Source organism: Lycium barbarum, chromosome 5, assembly GCF_019175385.1.
Source record: "Lycium barbarum isolate Lr01 chromosome 5, ASM1917538v2, whole genome shotgun sequence".
Lineage (NCBI taxonomy): Eukaryota > Viridiplantae > Streptophyta > Magnoliopsida > Solanales > Solanaceae > Lycium > Lycium barbarum.
The window spans coordinates 30,784,020-30,808,701 of record NC_083341.1 but is presented as its reverse complement, the minus strand read 5'-3'; the positions used below and the strand labels follow the sequence as shown (position 1 = coordinate 30,808,701).

The 24,682-nt window shown below is 35.7% G+C and overlaps 2 protein-coding genes across 7 annotated transcripts; one reads left to right on the top strand and one right to left on the bottom strand.

Moving 5' to 3' along the window:
• The first annotated feature begins 4,947 nt into the window (after positions 1–4,947).
• Positions 4,948–13,278, top strand: LOC132640790 (protein MEI2-like 4). 2 transcript variants are annotated; one of them, XM_060357549.1, is made up of 15 exons: positions 4,948–5,511; positions 6,120–6,310; positions 6,499–6,544; positions 7,292–7,633; positions 7,888–8,318; positions 8,453–8,611; positions 8,826–8,939; positions 9,030–9,178; positions 9,435–9,532; positions 9,614–10,021; positions 10,309–10,963; positions 11,936–12,020; positions 12,105–12,173; positions 12,277–12,456; positions 12,660–13,278. In XM_060357549.1, the coding sequence occupies exons 2-15, from the start codon at positions 6,245–6,247 to the stop codon at positions 12,816–12,818; spliced, it is 2,961 nt and encodes a 986-aa protein (XP_060213532.1). In that variant the 5' UTR covers positions 4,948–5,511; positions 6,120–6,244; the 3' UTR covers positions 12,819–13,278. The 2 variants fall into 2 exon arrangements, with proteins under 2 accessions (XP_060213532.1, XP_060213533.1); XM_060357550.1 differs by having other exon boundaries at positions 4,949–5,511; positions 9,438–9,532.
• Positions 13,279–13,750: 472 nt separating this feature from the next.
• Positions 13,751–23,720, bottom strand: LOC132640791 (OVARIAN TUMOR DOMAIN-containing deubiquitinating enzyme 1). Of its 5 annotated transcripts, none has more exons than XM_060357551.1 (9): positions 23,582–23,720; positions 21,483–21,718; positions 16,540–16,605; positions 16,377–16,460; positions 16,129–16,251; positions 14,757–14,809; positions 14,588–14,637; positions 14,373–14,473; positions 13,751–14,151 (listed from the first exon to the last, which is right to left on the bottom strand). In XM_060357551.1, the coding sequence occupies exons 2-9, from the start codon at positions 21,651–21,653 to the stop codon at positions 13,891–13,893; spliced, it is 909 nt and encodes a 302-aa protein (XP_060213534.1). In that variant the 5' UTR covers positions 21,654–21,718; positions 23,582–23,720; the 3' UTR covers positions 13,751–13,890. The 5 variants fall into 5 exon arrangements, with proteins under 5 accessions (XP_060213534.1, XP_060213536.1, XP_060213535.1 ...); XM_060357553.1 differs by having other exon boundaries at positions 21,483–21,653; XM_060357552.1 differs by having other exon boundaries at positions 23,561–23,713.
• Positions 23,721–24,682: the final 962 nt, after the last annotated feature.

The following is a 24,682-nucleotide window of genomic DNA, read 5'->3' as shown; positions in this document are numbered from 1 at the left end:
ATTGCCTCATTTATTTATAAGTAATTACACCTTAAATATCATTTGTAACCTCCACACCCAAATACAATCCTCTATTAATAACTCTTATGAGTTTTGACCGGACCTTTCCCTCTTCATATTACCCCTTCATTTTCTTAAAAGTTTCCAGCCTTTTGAAATTGTGATTCAATGTTGTCATTCTATCTATAATTCTATATGTTAGGTAGATTTATATATATTTAGATTTGTATCTGGGGACTTTTTCCAAATGCTTAACGTTAGAATAATAATCATCACTCTTTCGTGTTTTTGTCACCTATATTAATTGATATTAGCTTGAAATGTTGTGCTTTAATTTTTGTTTGCGGCTTTTTATGTTTGAATTACTGAAAATTGAAAATCAAAGGTGATGAAAGTCTTAGTTTCCTGTATTTCTTTCTTCCCATTATGGTTTAAAAAATTTCATATTTTGTTGATTTTAGGTTTCTTATTTTCTGCAGGGATCGACGTGTGAATTTAGTGGATTTGGACTATTTTGGTTTTGAAGATATTGTTAAAGTTGTTTTTAAGAGCCAACCATTTACGTGGAAGATTATTTGTGGGAGACGGAGTCGCTCTTCAAGTTTCGACAACCCATTTCTATGAAGGCGGAACTTCATTTCTCGGTGTTGCAAAGGTCATAATATGGCCTCCTTACGAGCTCTCAAAATGTAAGTAAAGCTTGATGATTTCGTGCTAACGACGTTCAATATATAGTAGAGAGAGAGAGAGAGAGAGAGAGAGAGCGGAAGGAGATGAAGGTCAGAAATTCTACCGCGAATCATCTTTCAGTGGCAACGAAGGGACAAGAAATAAAATTGGGTTTTGTTTCTATTTTTGAGCTGGAAAACGAAGAGCTTGACAGCTTGAGGTGCTTTCTATCTTTATATCTTCATTGTTTTCTTTTGGTGGATTTTCTCATGAGCAAATATTTTTTAGACAGTGAAAGTATGAAGTTTATGAAGATTATTTTAATTTCTGGTCAATTCAAAAAATTATTCAGTAAGATTAAAAAGGAATATGACCGATGTATTATTTTATTATAAGTATTATCTAAAAAAAATCATGTTGATCAATTTCAAGAATTTTATCTTTGGTTATTATGTGATAATTATCTTTGGAATTTAGAAAAATAAAATAAAAAGATAAGGTGACAAAAAAACATGAAAGTTGAAGTCCATTTTATATTATCTCTGACTTAACAACTTTCACATTTTAATTACTTAAATTTCCACATCATGTTAATATAGCTGGCTAAACTAACCATTTTTTTTTAGAAGTTTAAATTAATATAGTTTATATAATAATAGCTTTTTCTTTGTGATATAGTCTCCCTATTTTTATAGGGTTATATTTTCCATTATCCACCTACAATTTTTTTTTAGCATTTCATAGGGTTATATTTTTCATTATTCACTTACTCATTTTTGTTTACTTAAAATTTTATATTTAAATTTCTAGATAATTTTAGACTTAATTCAATTGGATTACATATATCATTATCTTCAGTTTGCTAGGGATTAATGCACAGGCTTACCTACTATGTATGAACGTTTTGAATTTTTATCTGCATAATCTTCTCTTTTTGTCAATATCTTTTTTTTTTTTTTTTTTGAAACTGGTAATGTTGATTCTAATTTTGGGCAATAGTTAGGCAGATTTGCTTTGTCATTTGTTTGACTATGAAAGTGGGAGAGTTAAAAGATTAGATATAACTTCGATCTTCCTTTTAAGAATTAAGGTAACTTTACTGTATGTAATTTTCAATTGTTAGCAAAGTGTACTTTTACATGTTCTATCTCTAGACCAAGAGTTTATAGATTTTTTTTTTTTAATTAGACTGCTTATTTGATTACTGATTAGTTTATGTCGTCAAGAAAACAGAAGGTGTTACTCACCACATTATGTAATAAGAAGTATTATTGAAACTAAGATTTTAGTTATAGAAGCTACTCTAATACATAGATTATTTAATTAAAAAAAAAATTAACCGTGCGAAGCGCGGACTTATCCACTAGTTAAGAATAAGTAAATAGGATTAGCGACAGCAATGCAAGATCATGATTGTTGTCCAAATAATGAGGCCATCTATCTCCTCAGCTTATAAGAAATTGTACTTTTATTAAGAATCTTCCTGCCTGCTTTGCCCATTGCCCCACATTTCTCTGCCTGCCCTATACAAATATACATACAAGGGCCACTTGCAACTATACACGTGTCTAACATTTTTCATTCACACCTTTGTTTTTTTTCTAGTTTTCATTTCACGGAGTAATAAACCTTAATTGGGATTTTTTCTGTCGAAAATTCGTAGTTAAACTCAATCTTTTGATAGAATTTAATTTATTGGTAGCTGATCTGCAAAATGCTCGACAAGATAATTTTTCGAACCGAGTATCAATTGCGTTCCAATCACGTTTCTTATTATATCTAGTGATCGATCTAGTGAAATATTCTAACCTGCTTTCAGGTCTTTCATCCCATTAACTGTTTCATCAAAATTTTCAGTAAAATGAAAGATACTATAAACCCTCTTCTTAATAAAATCATTTTAAATCAAATACTATATTTGTTATCTTCTTAAAAATAAATACAAAATCTTCTATCTGATAACAGTGAAGTGTAATCCTATAATTCAATCTAAAGAAAAATGCAGTTCGCGTCAACTAAAAGTTGGGAAAAATTATAGGACATATACCTAACCCGCACAGATAACTTCAATAATCTCCTAAGCATTCATAGTCATTTTCAAGTATTCAAAGCATATTATGTTATGATGCACACAGTGACGGATTCAGGATTTTCATTCAGAGAGTTCGGAGAAAACAATAAAAGCTAAATATAAAAAATAATGTTGTCAATGGGAATCAAACCTAGGACGCTAGAGAAAATCTTGAACACCCTAGAGTCTTGGACCGCTTAAGCTAACCTTTTGTATTTGTTCAGGGTGTTTAAAAGTTTATATATGTACATAAACATAGTAAATCTACCCTATATATACACTGTAATTTTTTACCAAGGATGTTTTAAATCCGCCCCTGGATGCACAATCTAACTGGTTATGTCAATCCATAAAAAAGAAATCACGCTTTAGAGATTTAGGTGCATTTTTATCAGTTGGCTACTTTCCAATTTAGAATTTCTGGCATATTAAATTCAAAGTGTACCCTTTAAAAGTTAAATTTATGCATAAGTAATCCAAACTATTTAGGTATAAAATTATAACTTATTGTTGATATTGATATGTGAGAATATTTGCACCTAATATATAATATGTGAAGCAATCTCCCAAAAACACTACCACAATAACAACATATCGTGTGAAATTTCATAAAGTGAGGTCTAGAGAGAGTAGAGTGTACGTAGACCATACTCTTATCTTGGGAGATAAAGATATTATTTCCGGTAGACCCTTGGCACAAGAAGAAGCAATTCAAAACAGTATATATAACAAAAATCATGACAAAATACCATGAAAAGCATGATAGGGCTGATTGAAAAAAGGGGCCGCCGTAACTACTACAAAATAATTGAAGTACAAAAAATAATAGATCACACAAGTAACAAAAATCAAAGGATAAAGAACTACAAAACTCTCAAAACACTGTGGATAGAAATACGAAATATTAGTATGATGTAACATTTTCAAGTCACGCCCGTTATTCTCCCTATTTCGAAAAGGATATCACAAAAAACTTACATATCATTTAATTTTACTTTGGAATTACAATTCAAACTGCAGTATTAAAAATTCAAATCATTATGACTTTTTGATCTCTGCTACATAAATGAAGTTCTTGTACAGCTAATTGATTGTGGAACTCGCCGTGAAGTATCCTTGTGTTTAGGAGCGCCTCTGGTGAGCGGTCCTCCCCTTTTATTATTGTTGTTAGGCTTAATACCTAGATGGACCCTTAAACTTGGCATGTTTTGTAAGATAGGCATATAAACTTATAAGGTGACCAGATAGACACTTAAACTTACTCAAAGTGTATTTTTCAAGTTTTTCAGTTGTTTTGAAAACAAAAACTATATTTTTCAAACACTCACAATTTTCATGGCCAAACAAGCCCTAAATATATCACAAAATATTTTTTTTAAAATGCAAAAATAAGGCAAACGCATATACATGAGACTATAAATGTGCACTTAAACCAATAAATACTCGCTAATCGCAATTTTGCAGCTTTCAATTAACTCGGATTTTTTTTTACACTTGAATAATTAAAAAACAATAACTTTAACCAATAAAAATCCTTAAAAAAAGAAATTTCAAATTAAGAAATTTCTAAGTTCAGTATTTCAAGTGTAAAAGAAATTTCAAATTAAGAAAACTGTAAAGCCGAGAAGAAAATCCTTAAAAAAAAGAAATTTCTTAATTTGAAATTTCTTTTTTTAAGGATTTTTATTGGTTAAAGTTATTGTTTTTTAATTATTCAAGTGTAAAAAAAAACCGAGTTAATTGAAAGCTGAAAAATTGCGATTAGCGAGTATTTATTGGTTTAAGTGCACATTTATAGTCTCATGTATATGCGTTTGCCTTATTTTTGCATTTTAAAAAAAATATTTTGTGATATATTTAGGGCTTGTTTGGCCATGAAAATTGTGAGTGTTTGAAAAATATAGTTTTTGTTTTCAAAACAACTGAAAAACTTGAAAAATACACTTTGAGTAAGTTTAAGTGTCTATCTGGTCACCTTATAAGTTTATATGCCTATCTTACAAAACATGCCAAATTTAAGGGTCCATCTGGGTATTAAGCCTTGTTGTTACTAGTATTACACTATTATTATTATTAGGTAGTAAGTAATTAGGTTTTTTTTTTTTTTTTTGTGGGGTGTGGAGTTGGGGTTGGTTATTCTTCTGGTCCATCTTATTTTATGGGGTGATGCGGGGGGTTGCGAGGCGGTCGGGTGTGGGTTTTTTCTTCTGGTCCGTCTATTATTTTCAATCCAAAGTCGATCTCTGCTTTTTCAATTTCATTTCATTTCTGTGTCCGGACAAGACATTAATCTTTTTATTATTTTTTCCTACAACATCAACAAATTTCTCTCTCCTCTCACCTCTCTCTTTCTCTCTCTTTCCATTTCTCCAACAGAGCTGGGGAGCGAGAAGGAGGTTGGAATCTCCGCCATCGCTCGCCGGAAACATCAGAATTGTTTAGCTGTGGATAATAAAAGGGGGAAGAAACTATATATCAAATATAATTTGCAGAGGAGAGAGAGAGAGAGGAGATTACAGGTGGTTAACGTGCAATGTAGGAAAAAACAGGAGAGAGAGAGAGAAAGAGAGAAAGGCATCGAAGCTTTGGAGGTTTCTGCACGGCACGGATTCCTAGATCTCTTCTTCAATTTCCCCCTCTTCCCTCTTCCCTTGCCTTGTGCCGTAATTTATTCCCTTATTTTCCATTTCATATATCTCTTCTCTGTTCTTCCAAATCCTTATAAAAATCTTCTTCTTTTCCCTCTCTCATGATTTGTTCTGTCTCCACAGGTGCGTGCTTTCTCGTTTTTGGATACTCTACCTCTATTTTAGCTCAATTATGCGCATCAATTCTCTTAGATCTACTTCTTCACCTTCAATTTTGCCTTCTTTCAATGTTCTACTCTTCGATCGGCCTTCAATGTTTCTCTGCGCTACATTTTGGACCTAACATTAACTATCTTCTTCTTGATCTGCTTAACTTACATTAAATTATCTTCTTAGTTTTATTTTGTTTATACCTTTTTCCTCATGCTTATGTTGCATTTCCCGTCTTAGCATAGAATAATTTCCAACTAAACTTCCAAAACAAAAGCCTTATATGATTAAAAACCTAGTCTTTTTCTCTAAAATTCTAATTCCGTCAAAATTCATTTAACACGAATGATCCAGCACCTTAATTTGGCAACCTAATAATGACATTGAAGCTACTTCCTGTTCCATACTTATGTTTGTTTTTTACTCTTCAACTTAAACTAGCATAATTGAAGCATGTGTACATGTTGTCATATCTGAAGTATGAGAAGTTGCTTAATTGACTTTTTTGTAATGTACTTTGATGCTGTCCATTTTGTGCTCTATTACTATAAAAATCCATTCTTTATGATTTCTTACTGCAGAAATACTTTGAAAGAGGATCTTCTTCAAGCGGTTGATGCATTTGTTGATCTGATTGAAGGCGGGGTGATTCTTTCTTTGATTAGATAATTCCTTTTGAGTCCAAATTGCGTCACGCCAGCTCAAAATGAGGGAGCTCCAGGGGCTATCGCCATCATCTTACTTCTCCGAGGAGTTATGTTTTCGTGATGAGGTATAAATTGTTCATATATCACTCTTATTTCCTTATTAATCTGTTAATCTACTTGTAACATCACAACAGTCTTTTGGTCGACCTTGCCCTTCTCTTGAATAAGGCATTAAACAGATATAGGAGGAAGGGAACACTATTTTGCTCGCTTTTTCCTCGTAACTGATACCTTCCTCTTCTGAACTTGGCAGAGGCAAGTCGGATTTTGGAAGACAAATAGCCTGCAGAACTGCCATGGTGAGTAGTAATTTAGATAGACCATTGTACGTTCCAGTTTATTTCAGGAATTTGCTAGTGTTAGCGTTGTTGTTTCAAAAACGCATAGTTGCTTCTGCCCAGCGTTGTTTCAAAAACGCATTGTTGCTTCTGCCTGCATCATGCTCGTATGTGCTTAGCAGTATAGTTAAGTTCCCTGATTTGGAAGTGTTAGTGGATACTGATTGTTACGGCTGAATTAGTTTTAAGAATCTCCATTATCCCTTCTTTTTCCCTTTTCCGGAACTTTTTCTTTCTAAAAAGATCAGATAAAATAGTTATGTTCAAATCATCTGCAAGTGACACAAGATTTGCATCTCTATTGATTTTTGAAAACTATTCTATTGAAAGGTAGTGATAGAAATGGTAATTAGGCCGTATGAATCTTGCCAGATGGTTGTTTGAATCTAGTCTAAGTTAATGTGCTTTAACCTTTCTGATTTCCAAAGTATGTGTACCCTTTCAGAATACAAACAAATGCATGACTCCCCTTGTCTATTAAGGGAAAAAAAAAAAGAAAACGGTTCCTGTTAGCAAATCGTGCAATGACACGCTCATCCTGCTGTGTCTGACATATTTTTGCATGGCTCCATCCATGTATATTCTTTAAAAAGATACCGTAAAAAGGGTGAGTAATATACTTTTGATTTCCAAGTGAGAAAGGGTTGTGATCCAGATGGAGGGTTCTGATAACCCCTCTTTTCACTATGCTGACGCCTTTTTGTGCAGGTCTTAAAAATGATGAAGCTTTACAAAGAGCTGCTGTCCGTTCATCACCCCTTGAGAATCACATTGCGTTGGGCTCTCCGGTGGCAAAGTATTTTGAACATCATGATTCTTATCTAAAACAAGACAAAAAAGTTAACAGTATCATAGAAAAACGAGCTTTTGGAGTGGAAAGAGCATCTCACTCTTTACCTAGAGCTCTTGACCATAACGTGGGTGTAAGATCTATTCTCAGCGCTGACTTGGCATCTTATCCAGCAGAAGGTGACAAAATTAGCATAATGGGCGGTCAATATGAGAATGGTCTCTTCTCGAGCTCATTGTCAGAGTTATTCAGTAGAAAATGTATGTCTTGCTTTCTTTCTGTCCTATTAATGCCTTGACCTATACTTTGTTTTCTTAGTGTTGTCACTATTTTGGCAAAATTTTGTCCCCTTGCTGTTTGAGTGGCTGTCAAAATTGGTATTTTTTACTGCTTCTTATGGTGATGTTGTCGGTGGATAACTTATTAATTCAGTCCTCTTATCTACTTTTTAGTTTTAATTTCTTGTGCTTTTCTGTGAACGGAAGAGGAGTTGATGTTTGGATTTTGTCTGCAGTGCGATTAGCGACCAACAGTTCTCCACATGGTCATTCTGTTGGCGCAGCTGACTCACACTATGAAGAAGAAGAACCTTTTGAGTCCCTTAAAGAACTTGAGGCCCACGCTATTGGAAATCTTCTCCCTGATGATGATGACTTGCTTGCTGGGGTGACTGATGGGCTAGACTATGTTGGCAAACCCTATGCTGGTGATGACATTGAAGATCTTGATCTTTTCAGTAGTGTTGGAGGGATGGACCTAGGAGAAGATGGTTCCTCTCCTGGACAACGGAATTCTGAATATGCTGGGAATTATACTCTGCAGTTGGGCGACTCTAATGCTGCAATTGGTGGCCAGCACCCTTTCGGGGAAAATCCATCTAGAACACTCTTTGTAAGAAATATAAACAGCAGTGTTGAAGATTCTGAGTTACAAACTCTTTTTGAGGTGAGAGTGGTCCATCTGTGGGTCCACATTTACCAGAAACTTCTCTCTGCCCTCTTCAAAGTGAAAATTAAAACAAAAACAGAAGCTGCATGTTTTTATTGGTGATAATTGTTGTGTTTGATTCTTATGAACAGCAATATGGAGATATTCGCATGCTATATACAGCATGCAAGCATCGCGGTTTTGTTATGATCTCGTATTATGATATTCGAGCATCGCAGAACGCCATGAAAGCTCTTCAGAACAAACCACTGAGACGTAGGAAGCTAGATATACATTTCTCTATTCCCAAGGTATGTCGTCTTTCTTGGTCCTTCCCATGCCTGTTTTTTACAATACTAGCCCTACAATTATTTTTGACATTTGTAAATCTCCCATATGGAAGCAGTATAACAAAAAGATCATCCATAGGCAGTATTTTGTGAGCTAGATTTGTTTTTTGCATCACATGTTTCTTAGTCAACAAGCAAAAATTCTGAGCCCTCCTTTTCTGATAATTTTTTATAGGAAAATCCATCAGAAAAAGATGTCAACCAAGGGACTCTCCTGGTCAACCTTGACTCCTCTGTTTCAAATGATGAACTCCGTCAAATATTTGGTGTATATGGCGAGATTAAGGAGGTCAGCTAGACTACTAGCTTTTTGCATGCAGTTGTTTTCTGAGGGATATTGCTGACTTTTTGTCTTCGTTTTTGCCCTTTCTTATAAAAGATTCGCGAGACTCCGCATAGAAGCCATCACAAATTTATAGAGTTTTATGATATTAGAGCTGCAGAAGCTGCTCTTCGTGCTTTAAACAGGAGTGATGTTGCAGGGAAGCAGATAAAGGTTGAAGCAAGCCATCCTGGTGGTACTAGACGGTGCGAATTTTTAACATTTTGCTTTCCTTAGCTCTTTTCGGAAACACCCCTCCTTTCCCTTTCTCCAAAAAAGAAGAGAGAGAGAGAGAGAGAGAGAGAGAGAGCAGGACAGTGCTGTTGTAGAAAGCTGTTAACTATATTATATTTTATAGCTGAGTCCTATAGGCTTCACAAATATGAACCCTTTGCTAATTTTGGAAATAGTTAATTTCTTCTAACTGATTCACACTGTATTTGAGCCTTTGTTTGAATACAGCAGGTTGTCGCAACAATTTCCTTCGGAGCTGGAGCAAGATGAACCTGGTCTTTATTTGCAGCAGAATAGTCCAAGCAGTTTAGCCACTGGATTTTCTGGTATTATTACTTTTCATCCTTTGCATAATAAATCCTTGCAGAAAAAGTATTATGTTCACTTTACCTGATCATTAATTCCAGGAGCACTTCCACATGGAGGACATGTGTCGAGTATGGAAAATGGATCTATTCTGGGCAGACAATCAGCCAGTGGTTCTGCCATTAATTCCTATTTGGATAATGCATTTGACTGTGGAATGTCATTCAGTGTTCCTAACAGCTTATTGAGGTTGGAATCTAAGGGGGGAAACCAAGCCAATGTTGGTGAAACTGGCCACCTGCAGAGCCAAATCAATTTTGAGTTTAGGGGCACGTCAGGTCTTCATCCTCATTCACTGCCAGATTATCATGATGATTTATCTAATGGAGCTTCCACCATTTCTTCGGGCGGCATTTCTGCAACTATGAATATTAGGCCACTAGAAGCAATTGAAAACCGGAAGTTCTCCAGAGTTGGCTCTAATGGGCAACCGGTTGAACTAAATGAAGGTAAGAAATTCCGTATCACAGGTTTTCGTTCTGTGCAAGGATAAATATTGTACTGACCAGAATAGTTAGGATGTAATCCTCAAAGAGATGGAAGCGAAAAGAAGAGTGGGACTGTTGAAATTTGCTTCTATCCTAGCCATTTCTCTGATATGTTTCTTTTTCATTTTAATGAGGGTCTGCAGTTTCTACCTGTAAGGTACAGGTACAAGGGCCAAGTAAATAAAAACAAGTGTGCCAAATTTCCTACTTTACTGATCTTTTATGTTTTCTGTTTCTCTTCATTTCAGTTTTTACTCCAAATGGAAATGTAAATTGTCCTTCTCCTGGGCACCAGTACATGTGGAGTAATTCGCATCAACCACAGCCTCAAGGCATGATGTGGCCAAACTCACCAACATTTGTAGGTGGGGTCTGTGCTACTCTCCCTCAACAACTGCATGCAGTTCCAAGGGCTCCGTCCCATATGCTGAATACACTTGTACCTATAAACAACCATCATGTGGGTTCAGCACCTTCTGTTAATCCATCCCTTTCTCTCTGGGACAGAAGACATGCATATGCAGGAGAATCTCCTGATGCATCTGGTTTTCACCCAGGTTCTCTGGGCAGTATGAGGATTTCTGGAAATTCACCACATGCTTTGGAGTTTATTCCTCATAATGTTTTCTCGCGCACTGGTGGCAGCTGTATAGACTTGCCAATGTCTTCCAGTAATGTTGGATTGCATTCCCATCAGCAGAGAAGTTTGATGTTTCCTGGTAGAGGTCAGATGATTCCTATGATCAATTCATTTGATTCTCCAAATGAAAGGATGCGGAGCCGTAGAAATGAAGCCAATTCGAGTCAGACTGACAACAAGAAGCAATTTGAACTGGATGTTGAACGGATTTTACGAGGGGACGATAAAAGGACGACCCTAATGATAAAGAACATTCCTAACAAGTACGTCACTGTCTTATTATTAATTGATATTTAATTTTATTCCTGAAACCCTTCTATTTGTATAGCAACACAATGCTTAAGATGATGCGAAGGGAATTTACTCCAAAAAAAATGAAGAAGCTGTTTGATGTTGAGGGGATTATGAATCCAATAGTTTCTTTGTTATTTTTAGATGATGTTTGTTGGGTTTACACTTGAAAACTAACCTGATTCGTGGAACTCATCTTGCAATGTGTAAATAAAATTACCATAAGGCTGTACAAGTCTACAGTAACAGCTGTCTCCCACCTTAAACTATTATCATGTAGTAGCATGGTGATTGCTATTACATATCAGGCCTTCTCTTGTTAAAGCTTTTCTTCTCCCCTTATCTTGCTTAATGCCTTGAAATATGTCTGAAACTTTCTCTAACGTCCTAGTTGTAACTTATCAAATAAATTTTCTAGTTGCATTTTGTAGATCATTGATACTAATACCAATGCATCTGCTCACCATACCATATTTATTACTCCCTCCGTCCCAATTTATGTGATATAGTTTGACTAGGCACGGAGTTTAAGAAAGAAAGGAAGGAAGACTTTTGAAACTTGTGGTGTAAAACAAGCCATAGATATTTCTATGGACGTAATCATTAAGGGTAAAAGAGAAAGTTTCAAGTTAAATTATTTCTAAATATAAGAATGTATCATTCTTTTTGAGAGACACTAAAAAGGAAAGTGTATCACATAAATTGGGACAGAGGGAGTAAATATATTGGTTGGAAAATTTCAATGCTTGTATACCAGCATGAGATGAATAAAATAACAATAAGGCTTCAATTCATGATCAGTGTTCATCGTTTGAGTATAAGGATCATCTATCTATTCTCATAGCGGCAAACTTCTTCTGCTATTGGATAAATGTTTTTTGCATTCTTTGTGTTTTCAAAATTTGCGATGTGCCATGTTCTAATTCTCATGACGGGTTTTTTAGGTACACTTCGAAAATGCTTTTGGCTGCAATTGATGAACGTCACAGAGGAACATATGATTTCATCTATCTACCAATTGATTTCAAGGTAAGTGCTTTTCCCATGCTGAAAGCTTTCTTGTGCTCTGGATCTTGTTTCTACTCTATATAACTTCGGTTTGTTTTGTTGCAGAACAAATGCAATGTAGGTTACGCGTTTATCAACATGACCGATCCTTCCCTTATAGTTCCATTTTATCATGTATGTGGTTCTTGCTCCCTAAGCTAATTAGTTCTATTCAATTTAAGGTCACGTCCTATCGTTGTTGATTCTTTTACCATAAAACTTGAGAAATATTTGGCAGGCATTCAATGGAAAGAAATGGGAGAAATTCAACAGTGAGAAGGTGGCGTCACTTGCATATGCTCGCATTCAGGGAAAAGCTGCACTAATTGCTCACTTCCAGAATTCTAGCCTCATGAATGAAGATAAGCGATGCCGGCCGATCCTCTTCCACACTGATGGCCCTAACGCTGGTGATCAGGTATGAACACAACTCTATCAATAGCGGCCATTGCTTTTATAGTTTTATTTGTATCTGGGGACTTGGCTCGTGATTAAGGTTTTGCCAATTTGTGGTTGGAGCATCAGTTTGATATTTGCCCGAGTGCTTGGTATGAAATTGGGTGATCTCTGTTTGGGGAAAAATTAGAAGGTATGTGAAGTCTCATTTACCTGGTTTTGCAGGTTCCCTTTCCCATGGGTGTAAACATCAGGCCAAGAACCAGCAAAAATCGGGCTGGCACCAGTGAAGAAAGCTACCAAGAAAACCAGACAAGTGTGTCAATCGGCAAGGATTTCATAATTGAAGAGTCATCTGCAGGTTCTGTCAAGGAATCAAATTGAGCAAGCTGCTGCAATTTTGTTGGTACTAACCTACTGATAGGATTTTGAGATTGAAAAAGAATCCACCCAATCTTTATTAATGTACATTAGGGCGGTCACTGGAAAGGCAGAAAAGAAGAAAAGACTTCCATTTTTCTGGATTTTGGGACGGACTCCTAAAATAGTCAAGAAAATTGTGCATTAACCGTTTGCCTACGGGATTATCGTATACTGAGGCATTTCAGTGGAGCTTCAAAATTTTGGAAGATTGGGAGGCTACTAATTCATGAGTAATACACATATTTGAGTTTCCATGTATGATAAAACATTTGCGGCACAACGGAGGGTTCTATTGTATCCCTCTCTCTTGGCATTTTCACTATTTTCTTCGTCTTCTTGGAAGCATACCAAGAAGTCAAGTATTATTAAGAATTTTTTTTCTTGTGAAGAAAGAAATGATATGTTGTGCCATTCCTTCCAAGTTGCATGAACGTTATTACAGCTGACAACCTGTTGCTCGTGCTGTTTACTGTTTGTTTTTATTTTATTCTTAATTAGTTTCGTGGATCTGCGTTACTTGAGGATTAATCTGTTTGGTCTTCGCGCCTTAGAACAGTCACATTGGTATTCCTCTCCGCCCTTACAGGGCAGAGTTCAGACAGATAAGCCAATAAAGAATCTTCCTGTTAAATGGTTTAAAGCTGGTTCCCAGAGGGTTACAAGCACATATTCCTGCTCCAAAGTTCCAAGTCACCTACATAAATCATAATGCAGCTTCACAGGAATAACGCCTTTTGCATTTCCAAAGCTCCGTTTAAACAGTCTGTTCGATTCTTATTAAGAAACTCTTCTAGCAAGGAACTGAATCATAAGTGATTGCCGTTTAGAAGAGGCTCGCCCTCATCGCAGATTGTTTCCCAAACTAACTAAATCGTGGTCATTTAGAGGCTGACTAGAGAAAAGCTTCTCTGTATGCAATTAATCACAAGAAACGTCAAGGAGCCAAGTTTTCCAGTTAACAAAATGTTTGCACAAATTTAATTTTTAAAAAAGAAGAAAAAAAAGCAGGCTATGAAGTGCTGGTTGAATTGCATCACTTGGGGTACAGAATGTCGTAATGCCCTGGTCGGTATAGCAAGGTAATAAACGGATTTATGGTCTCGGAATCACCATTGTTCCCCACATTACCACATGTGGGAACAAAGTCATGGTGATTTAGGTTAATGCTGCTGTTCTCGCACGAGCTCCGGTCAAGATATACGACTCGCACTGGTACCCCTAATGCATCTGACAAAGCCGTAATATGCACATGGTCACTTTCTTCTCCCATAGGTTCCACTGATGACTTGCAAAACTGGGTTCACCAAAATAGGATGGATAAGTGCAAAGTTCGAGGGAAACTATACCAGATCTATAGTATAATGGGACACGGAAATACTAGTGTAGAAGTAAAAGTTGAACCTGCATATACAAGTTTGTCATTTTGGTGGATGTGTAGTTCCAATTTTACAATCATGAGCACACTAAGCGGCAAAAGACTAAAAGTTCGCAAATCTACGAAGTATAGAAACAAACCTGCTCCACTGAGGAATTTGTTAGTCCTAGTATAAATGGTTCAAAAAACTCGGAGCGTTTCCTTATTTCACCGGAGGTTACAAATCTGAGGAACATTACAACTTCAAAAGCACACGATGTTAGGGCGAATGAAGAACAGAACAGAAGATAGTCTTGAATTTCAGAGAACTTCACTTTAGCAATGGAGAAGACAAAAGATTGCCAATGATGCTTACCATAGTCAGAAACTGACGGATCACGACTTCTCTTGAGGAGTTCATCATGACTGCAAGGAAACAAATAAATCTTTTTCATTAAATACAGATTCCGTTTAGCACTGGAAGCATTAAGATATCCGCCACTTGACTGTAAATCATAAGTCAAAGAAAGTGTTAATGTACAAACCTTATGGAATCTTCGCTACCTTGAAGAACACTTTCAAGTTGCTCGATGAATAACTATAATATTGCACAAAGATGAGAATTTGCCACAGTGAAGAATTTCGTAATGACATGAAGAAGTGATAGTAATCAATCTGGTAAACATTTTAAGAATGAAGATAACAGGCAAAGGTCTTGAAAGCTTTATGGCGTACAACAAATGGAAATCAGAAATGGCAATGGCAATTAGGGAACAGTGGAGTGGGTTATATAAGCTTAGGAACGGATATCAGATCTTTCCCTCCAGTTTCCCTATCCTCCACATAAGGAATTGTAGTGGCATAGTTTCCAACTTCTGGGTACCCAATGTCCCAGGTTTTGATTCGTAAATTGCATATCAATGCACTAGATTGAAATATTCCATCTTTTCCCTTTTCAATATTGACAAAAGCAGTTAAATTATCGCTTCACATCCTTATGGTAAAACAATGCTTGAGAACGTCACCCAAATTCCTAGCCATAAATTATGTTGCGAACATTAGAGTGTTCAAATGGGTAAAATCAATTAAAGCATGGAATTTGACACTACGAAGGGGTGAGAAGATAAGATAGTTATCCCCTGCCAAAATAATGAAGCAAAAACTGCACAGACAAAGGTTCTTTGATACCTGCCTCTGCAGAACATGATGCTCTATGTATCAGGGTCTTAAAATCATATGATGTTGGTGGGAACAATACTAAGAAAGATAATGAGACAGAAAACAGAATGAAGAGGATATTTTTGCACTAGAATAACATGATGAGAAGCAAAAGGAAGATAGAAATAGAATATAAACTTAAGTATAATCAACAAATCCTTCTCACTTGTCAAAGAAAATAACAGGAATATTTTGCTTATTCTGTTGCACGGAAGACATTAATCTAGAGAAGTAAATGCCTCTGCAACACATCTGGATTCAAAATAAGTCGTCTGCTCATTCCAGATAACCCCCAGAAAAAGAGCAATGTACCAAGTTTGATCAAGACGCAAATAGAGCAAATATGGTGTTTAAAACTTCTACATTGATGTTAGAGGACAAGCAAAGATTCTTCTTGATAATTGATTGCTCAAAGAGCAGCACTTTTTGAAGACTTAGATATTTTTGTCAAGTACTTGAGAAGAATATCCATGATATTTGGTTTTAACCAAAGCTTCATCAAAGCAAAAAGTCATTTTGCTTTCAATTAGGGTTATCTGGTAGACCACCAAGTAGATTGAGAGTCGTTTCGATTTACTCGATCAGAATGTGATAGATTTATGCAACAAGCACTTCATGAGCAAAACCAAATAATTGCAGAATCAAAATGAAAAAAGACAATTGAATTGCAAAAAGATCTTTCTTTCATAGGTAGAATACCGCGAAACAGTCTTCAAAAGTGAATTCTGCATAGCCCAAACTTAGAAGTGTCATTTTGCATTCCTCAATATTGGCTTTGACGCGCTGAACTTCAGCTTGATCTTGTGAATTCAGAATATGTTCCTTTATTTGACATAAATAGCTTTTTAGTAACTAAAGATGCCGAAACATCAACCTCCATAATGGCCAACTAGGTCGATGAATCCAAAAGTAAAACTCGCACAAAGAGAAGAAAAGTCAAAGCATACAAGGTAAGCAAACATAAAACTGCGGAAAAAGCAATTCCCATCTCCACGTGTTCTTCTAATGGCAGCACATTGTTCACTCAGCACCTGTATAAAAACCAACATTAACTATTGAACAATGTAGAGCCAATCACCGGAAGATATACATACGATAAAGCCTGCAGACCTTTATCTTCTGCAGCAAAATTGGACTTCCCGATTGATATTCAGCTTGTAATGAAGACACAGGTTCCTGCAGTTATCATCTCCCAAGATACTCATATCAAATATAATTACCAACTTCAAGAAGCTAAAAAACGTCCAACTATTTCTTTTAAATTAAAAAAGATTATCAATCAGAATCTTGAACAATGCCTAGTGTTCCAAGCAAGCAGCACAAACTCTAATAGATACATACTCTGACAGTACGTAATGGACATAATATATGGCAAATAAGAGTGGGGTAAGTCAAAGCAACACAAAATGCTCTTAAGATCCTGCAGAAGTTTGATACACTACCCTTCCCATTATATTTGGCTGGTATACTCTATTTCAACTTGCCCCATCATTGTTCCCATCACCCAAGAGGAAAGTTTTCTTTTCAATTCTCAATACTTCTGCATTAACTTTATTATCCAATAAGTATTTTAGGCCCCACCTTAGTCTAATTTATGTCCAGATTCTCTAATTATATGTGCTTCTGGACCCACTTAAACTTCAATTGTCATGATTACATAAATGGACATCGGATCTACGTCAACACGTAAGCTAGATCACAAAGTGAGGATTGCCCAAGAACATATAAGACAAATGATTCCCTTAACCAATTTGGGACACTTAACATTCCCCACAGGCCCAGGGACGAACATCAGAAGCATAAACAACAAAGTAATGGAGGCTCAACATTGGGTGAATCCAGAATAACTATGGGTCTGACTTTGATACCATGTCAAAGAAAATGGACCTTGGGCCAAGCTCAATTTTAAAGCTAGATCACAAGGTATTATATAAGAAGACAACAATCCATTCCCATGAACCAATGTGGGACACTTAACGGACCCATTACAAATCGAGCCAAACTAAATGGGACACCTAAACATGGACAGAGGGAGCATAAGATTTGTTCCCATCCTTAGCACATCTATATTTATAAGCAAACAATCTGTTAGCATCCCTTTAGTCTACCAATGGTTTATGCATGGAAAATATAAAGAAATTAGTAAGTAGATTATTTCAGATTTTCTATTATTTATGTTTCCTACTTCTTTGTAGCAAGTGGTTGCAGTGAGGAGGTTATTCCTCCACTTTCTCATTTCAGTTTTAGTAGGAAGTTATTTCCTTATTATTAGGTAGATGGTTAATCCACCAGCATTGTATTTAAAGTTATTTGAATTCAATGGAAGGATATGCCGAAAATTATTCCAGTTTTTGAGTACTTTAACTCAAGAGATTGCAGGTTCTCTCTTAATGAGCCAGCACCATAGGTCGGAAAAAAAAATCCTCTTCTCCTAATTCTCTCTACATTAACTATCATATTGTCTTACATCGTCCCATTACTCGATCCATAATAGGGGACCGTAACAACTTAGTAACAGAGATGGGAGTTAAGGGAGACCAAATTCAACATCAACCATCACAATTGGTGAACTTGTTCCAAGAAGAACGTGAAACCAATTTAGACAGACAGGAAGCTGTAAATGCTCATTTGGATGCACTGACAAAGGATTGAGCAAATTCGAAGGCCGATTCCGAATCAACTGAAAATACAAGTCAGAACCGAGGTTGGAAGGGTAAAGCTGGAGTCAGGAGGGCCAGGATCAGAAACAGGAGGCAGTTCCATCATTCATCGATATACAAAGTTGGATTTCCCATGATTTAATGGTCAAGACGACCCTTTGGGATGGTTGAACAGGTGTGAACACTTTTTTCGACACCAACAAACTTCAGAAGAAGAAAATGTTGGACTTGCTTCTTTTCATTTGGAGGAGAATGCACAACTTTGGTTTCTTCAACTAGAGACAGATATGCCTCTACCGTCTTGGGATGAATTCAAACGTCATTGTAACCTTCGTTTTGGGCCACCAATCAGAAGTCAGGAGTTGGGAGAATTGGCTAAGTTACGCCAGATCGGGTCTGTGGCAGATTACCAAGAGAAGTTTGGGCAGCTGGTTTCGCGGGCTCGTACACTCGCACAGTCGCAAAAAATTGAACTTTATATCAGCGGTCTTGCTGATTATATAGCAATTGAGGTTGAGTTGCAGAATCCATTATGCTACAGCGATGACTTTATCCCGGCTTTATGAATGCAAGGGACAAACCCTTTCGTTCCCAACTGTCAGATGCACGTAGATAAAACAACTTTCCCAACGCACCAGATTTGTGAAAAATTGACAAGATCTGAGATGGATGAAAGGCGGCTTAAGGGACTATGTTACAACTGTGACGAACTATTCACTCGGGGCCATCAGTTCAAGAAATTATTCTGGATTGATTCCATAGATGAAGGGGAAGAATCTCTGGAACATGAACCAAATCCTAATACAGACCAACCTGAATTTCTTTGCAAGCCATCATTGGTGTCACAACCCCGCAAAATATGCGATTACAAGGCAAATTGGAGGGAAATTCAGTGGTGTCATTAGTCGATTCTGGAAGTACTCATAGCTTTGTGAACTCTAAAATTGTGTCGCAATTCAATCTTCAAGTCAAGAAGGGCTACGGGTAGTGGTGGCAAATGGAGAACGAGTCAGAAGTCGGGGACAATGCAAAGGAGTTTCAATGTGGTTCAGTAATTATGCTTTCCCTATTGATTTATATGTTCTCAATCTAAGTGGCTTTGATGTGGTTCTAGTGTTAATTGGCTTAAGACCTTTGGACCCATACTATGGGACTTTACACACATGTGGATGTCATTCTTTCTAAATAGGAAACAAGTGGAGTTACAAGGTGTTAAGTCTCCTCATCCAACTAAAGGAGCAAAACCAATGTTATGATGGCCAACAAAGATAATCAGAAAGTGGAGGAATAACCTCCTTACTGCAAACAACCGCTACAAAGAAATGGGAAACATAAATAATAGAAAAGCTGAAATAATCTACTTCCTAATTTTCCATGCGTGAACTGTTGGTAGACTAAGGTCTTGATTTCCTGAAGTCTTGATACATTGGTAGCATACTTCTCCAGCTGAGGCATCATGGGAAACTGTTTCTTCTATGCAGCAACACTTCCCAAACTTCGTGTTTGAGGACAAGCTTGATTTGGAGGAGAGTAATGTTAGCACCCCTTTAGTCTACCAATGATTTACGCATGGAAAATTTAAAGAAATTACGAAGTAGATTGTTTCAGCTTTTCTATTATTTATGTTTCCAATTTCTTTGTAGCAGTTGTTTGCATAAGGAGGCTATTTCTACACTTTCTCATTTCAGTTTTAGACACTTTTAAAAGAAAGTTATTTCCTTATTATTAGGTAGGTGGTTGATCCACCAGTGTTGTGTCTAAAGTTATTTGAATTCAGTGGAAGGATATGCAGAAAATTACTCCAGTTTTTGAGTACTTTAACTGAAGAGATTGCAGGTTCTCTCTTAACGAACCAGCACCATAGGAAAAAGAAATCCTCTTCTCCTAATTCTCTCTACATAAACTATGATTTTGTCTTACATCGTTCCTTTACTCGATCCAAAACAGGGTACCTTACAATCAGTATTCAAGCATTTTGTAACGAAGAGAGACAAAAAATTGAGAAAATTGAGAAATGTAGAATCAGTACAAGATTATGTCGGGTGCATTTTACTAAATAAAAGATGCTAAATTTTCTTCCCAAATAGAGTGCATCGAAAATCAATTTTCAACTGAGACAATTGAGCATGTTAGAATCAGTTCAGAGTTCTGTTATAACAAATGTCTTAGTTGAAATGAAGCTAGTTTTTGTGTCTAGAGAGAAGCAAACAACAATCAAAATTTCAAACTTCATCAACGAGACACAAATAGATAACATGATTACAACGGATTACAAAATTGACCTATTTATATGTGAGAAATACAATACCAATATTATCTCTTCTTCTTTTTTTAATTATGTATGTTTAACTGATGAGGAAATAAATTCAAACCAACTCTTAAAACTCTCTAACAGTCTAATATATTAACATGCCAACATTTAACATTCTAAGTTTCTAACACACCTCTTCAAATTCAAATGAGTGCACCGATTTAAATTTGCTTATTTTGAAAATAAGGAAGAGTAAATAGATGCTGGAGTAGTTTCAAAAGGAGACCTGGTCACCGACATCTCACCAAGATCTTGTCAACAAACAAAATGTTGTTGCAGGAAAAAGGGTGGGAGGAGTGATGTTGTCGGGACAGTACTCAGAAAGTGGCACGGAGTAGCTAGAACGGTCATCAGAAAAAAGACGAGAATAAGAAATATTTAAGAAAAAAATTGACCTGAGAAGCAGCACAAGTGCACAAGGCCACCTGTCAGTTGGAGTTACCTAACTATGTATCTACCGAGATTGTAGGACTCTGCTATACCGTGAAAAACAGAAGGGAAGAAAATAAATAGATAACATGATGATAATGAAATACATGACATGAGATACAATCCACATTATATCTAAATGAGGAATAATAATAATCTCACATTTAAATACATTACCAGTATACGTAATACCTACCAATCAAAAGAACACAAGGTTCTTAACTCATTTGGGCTTAAGGTGCCCCCCTCTGTTAAAACAAAGATCTAGAAGGAGAAAGTTGAAATAACTTTTGTAGCCATTAACAGAGTTAAGCAAACTATTTCTCCACAGCATCCAAAATATAATTACGCCACATACGGATTAACTCACCTAAAGACAATCTGAGCTAGAATCCAGTCAACAAAAACAAATCCATTCCTATTGTACTACAGAGAAAAGTTCTACTCACAAGCAATTACAAACGATATTTATAACTGCAGGAAATAAGTCCATTTTGCTTAAGCAATATTCTTCTGCCTAGCTGCAGTAGTTACCACACCAAGCACTAGCACAAATGACTTGAATGCACACCATTTGCTTAATTTTGAACGAGATTAATACTAATAGTCAGAAATTTAAAAAGGTTATGCTTCCAGGTCAGTTTTGTTCTTGCCTTATCACCAACAAATGGAACTTTTAAAGCTTCTTCAGCCTGGATAGCAGAGTGTTGTTGCATAATATCATCATCCCTAATTTTTGTCCACTCATCATCTTTTGATGTTTCTTGCGCAGACATCAATGTTTCTTTTGCGGTATCCACCGCATCCCCTTCCTGATCCTGCATCTTTTGGTTGGTATGATGGAGATGAATATTGATTCTTTCTTAATGAACAACCTTGCTGTACAATACTAACAAAAGAAAGGAGTTTTATGCATCTTGAATACTTATGTCAAAATAGAAAAAGGAATCATTGACCTGATCCTCAATCAACATAATTTTATGTTAAGGGATTGTTTGGTTCACGGTCTATTATCTGGGGAATATAAAAGCAAAGATTACTTATGTGATACTATAATAATGCAGAGATGCCTATGCGATGAACAATAATGAAGTTTTTTTTTTTTTTTTTGAGCAAAAGGTAACTAAATTAGCAATGATAGTTAGCAGTGATAATGACATAAGGATCATTATGTAGGAATTGGATATTTAAGGATAGTTTTGTCTTTATATACTCTTATACCACATTCTGTAACTCATATAAAAGAATACGTAAATTCTGTTGCAATTATACTAGTATTAGTAATACAACGTTCTGTTTTTGATATTTTGACTCTGCATACGTTATCCAGAGTTTTATATCGGAAAGCAAACGATATGTCAGTTATGCAGAGATTATATTAGCAATACAAAGTATCACTCCGAAACCATAAGTTGTTTAAATCATGAAGTGTTCTAAAGAAGATTAAGTTTACTTATGCCAGCTAAATAACCTGTTTGGTTTAAATGCTAGCTGTGCGGGGTTTACGGTGTCGTAACTATTTATGCAGTGAATATTAATGAAGGAATAGTTAATTGGTGAATAATAATGTAAGGATAATTAAGTTGTGAACAATTTAAAGCATGTCACATAAAGATGCCTTAACTAAGGGAAAGTTTGATTCGCTTACTAGTCATGCAAGAATTATAATGCAGGGATTGTTTATGTGGTGATTAATAGTGAAGGGATTACTATGTGACGATTAACAGTGAAGGGATTGTTATGCGGGGATTACTCTTACGGCATTTTTGTCTTTAAATAGTTTAAATCCCGCACTGCTAATAAAGGTATTCTTATTCCACATTTTATTCTACATATAATAATACATAAACTTAATACGAGTATTATTTAATACTGCCAACCAAACACTGCACTATTATGTGGCGATTTTTCTTATGTGGCCAACCAAATATTGTATTATTATATGCGAAATTTATATTGCGATTAATTGCTCCAATACCCGGACTAAACGACCCCTAAGAACCTTTTTGTCTTTGAATACTTTATTTATGGTTAATACACATATTGTTACACATTTTATCCTGGATAAAATAATAGTACTATAAAGATTTCCACATAACTTAGTACAAGATTGATGCAATTTTTTTCCCATCTCAAGTTGAGAAAGTTATCCCCTCAGTGGAGGATGTACTATGTAAGTACTTTTAACGCGAGTATAAATTTACGCACATACAATGGGTTCAATAATAAAAGTCCTAAAGATTGAACCCATATATTTTAAATCTCGGATTCGCCTCTATATCCCCTAGTTTCTTGCCCAGAGGCTTTGTTTCCCCAATCAAAAATACTAAATAAACCCTAGCCTACATATAAACAAATGATAATATGATGGAGAAGCTGCATTTAAGCTAGCCTCTTTTCTCGGGTTGATTGGAAAATCTTTCAGATCACTAATGATCAAAGTTGGGAAACTTTATGCAATAAATTTCACGAATGAATTAATAAACTTCCAAAGTCTTTGCAATATGAAATTTGAGTGGCTAGTTGGTACTACATTGAAAAAGGTTTCCGCATCAGAAAATCCTCAAGCGATAGTCACTAAATAATTCGAGCAAGTAGATTAATGTAAAGACATGGAAACATATATGGAATTAATTAACCCAGAAACAAGAAAAAAATTAATCTAATTTGTTTAAATGGAACCCAAAAATCCCAGCAAAGGAGTGATATCAGTCAGATCTGGGATTGATACCTTATGTTGAACAGGCCTTACCTCAGATTAGGCATCCACTGCAAAATTCACACCTCCTGTTTTGGTTGAATTGAAGGAAAAGGAGGACTAGTTACTACTACTGATTAAATTAATTATTTAGAAAGAGAAGAGAAAGTGACACAAGTGGTACCTTATGTTTGAGGGAAGGCTCAAAATAGTACCTTAAGTATGCACTCAACAATTTTAGTCTTTAAGTTCTTTTAGTCTCTATCAAATATTTACCAAACTCTATCAGTTAGATTTAACGGGATCTATAACAACAACATACCCAGTGAAATCCCACAATGTGTGTTCTAGGGAGGGTAAAGTGTACGCAGACCTTACCCCTACCATGAAAGGTAGAGAGGTTGTTTCCGAAAGACCCTCGACTCACGAGAAAGCATGCCAAAAAAGGTCATATAAGGACAAACAATTCAAAGCAGTATGAAAATGAAATAACGAAAGCGAAAAAATCATGATAAAGCAGTTAAAAAAAAGGAGCAGTGGCTACCACAGATAAAGAAAATAATCGAAGTACAAGAAACAACAGATAGTAGCACAAATCAGAGAACAATAAATTAAAGAAAATTGCAACTACTAGTACAAAAGAATAAGCGGGACAACCTACTAACCTTCTGCCCTAATATGAGTCCTCCGTAGCCTCTTATCTATGAAAAAAAGGAAATTAGTGGATAGTTCACATTTAGAAGTATAATTATTGTAGTTTCTGCTAGCACGATTTTTTTATTTTACTTTTATAATTTTGTGTAGCTTTTTGAGGCACAATTTGTGCATTTAATCATTTTGGTGTATAGTTTAATCTTTTGTGTTGCATTTTTCAAGATTTGGCGGGACTTTCTTAGTGATTAAGGTTAAATCTTTTTATTTCCACTATTTTCGTCTAATTTAATGAACATAAATTGTTAAATGTTTGACAAGGCTAAAAATCTTAATTTTTGACAAATTTGAATTACCAAAATTGTTAAGTGCATGCGGAAGGGACTAGTTTGAACCTATCCTCAATCTTAAGAGACCATTTTTGTCATTTTCTCAGTGACAGAACAAGAGTTAATACCAAAAATAACATAAACGTGGCATTTTACATTGATTTTCAAAATGCAT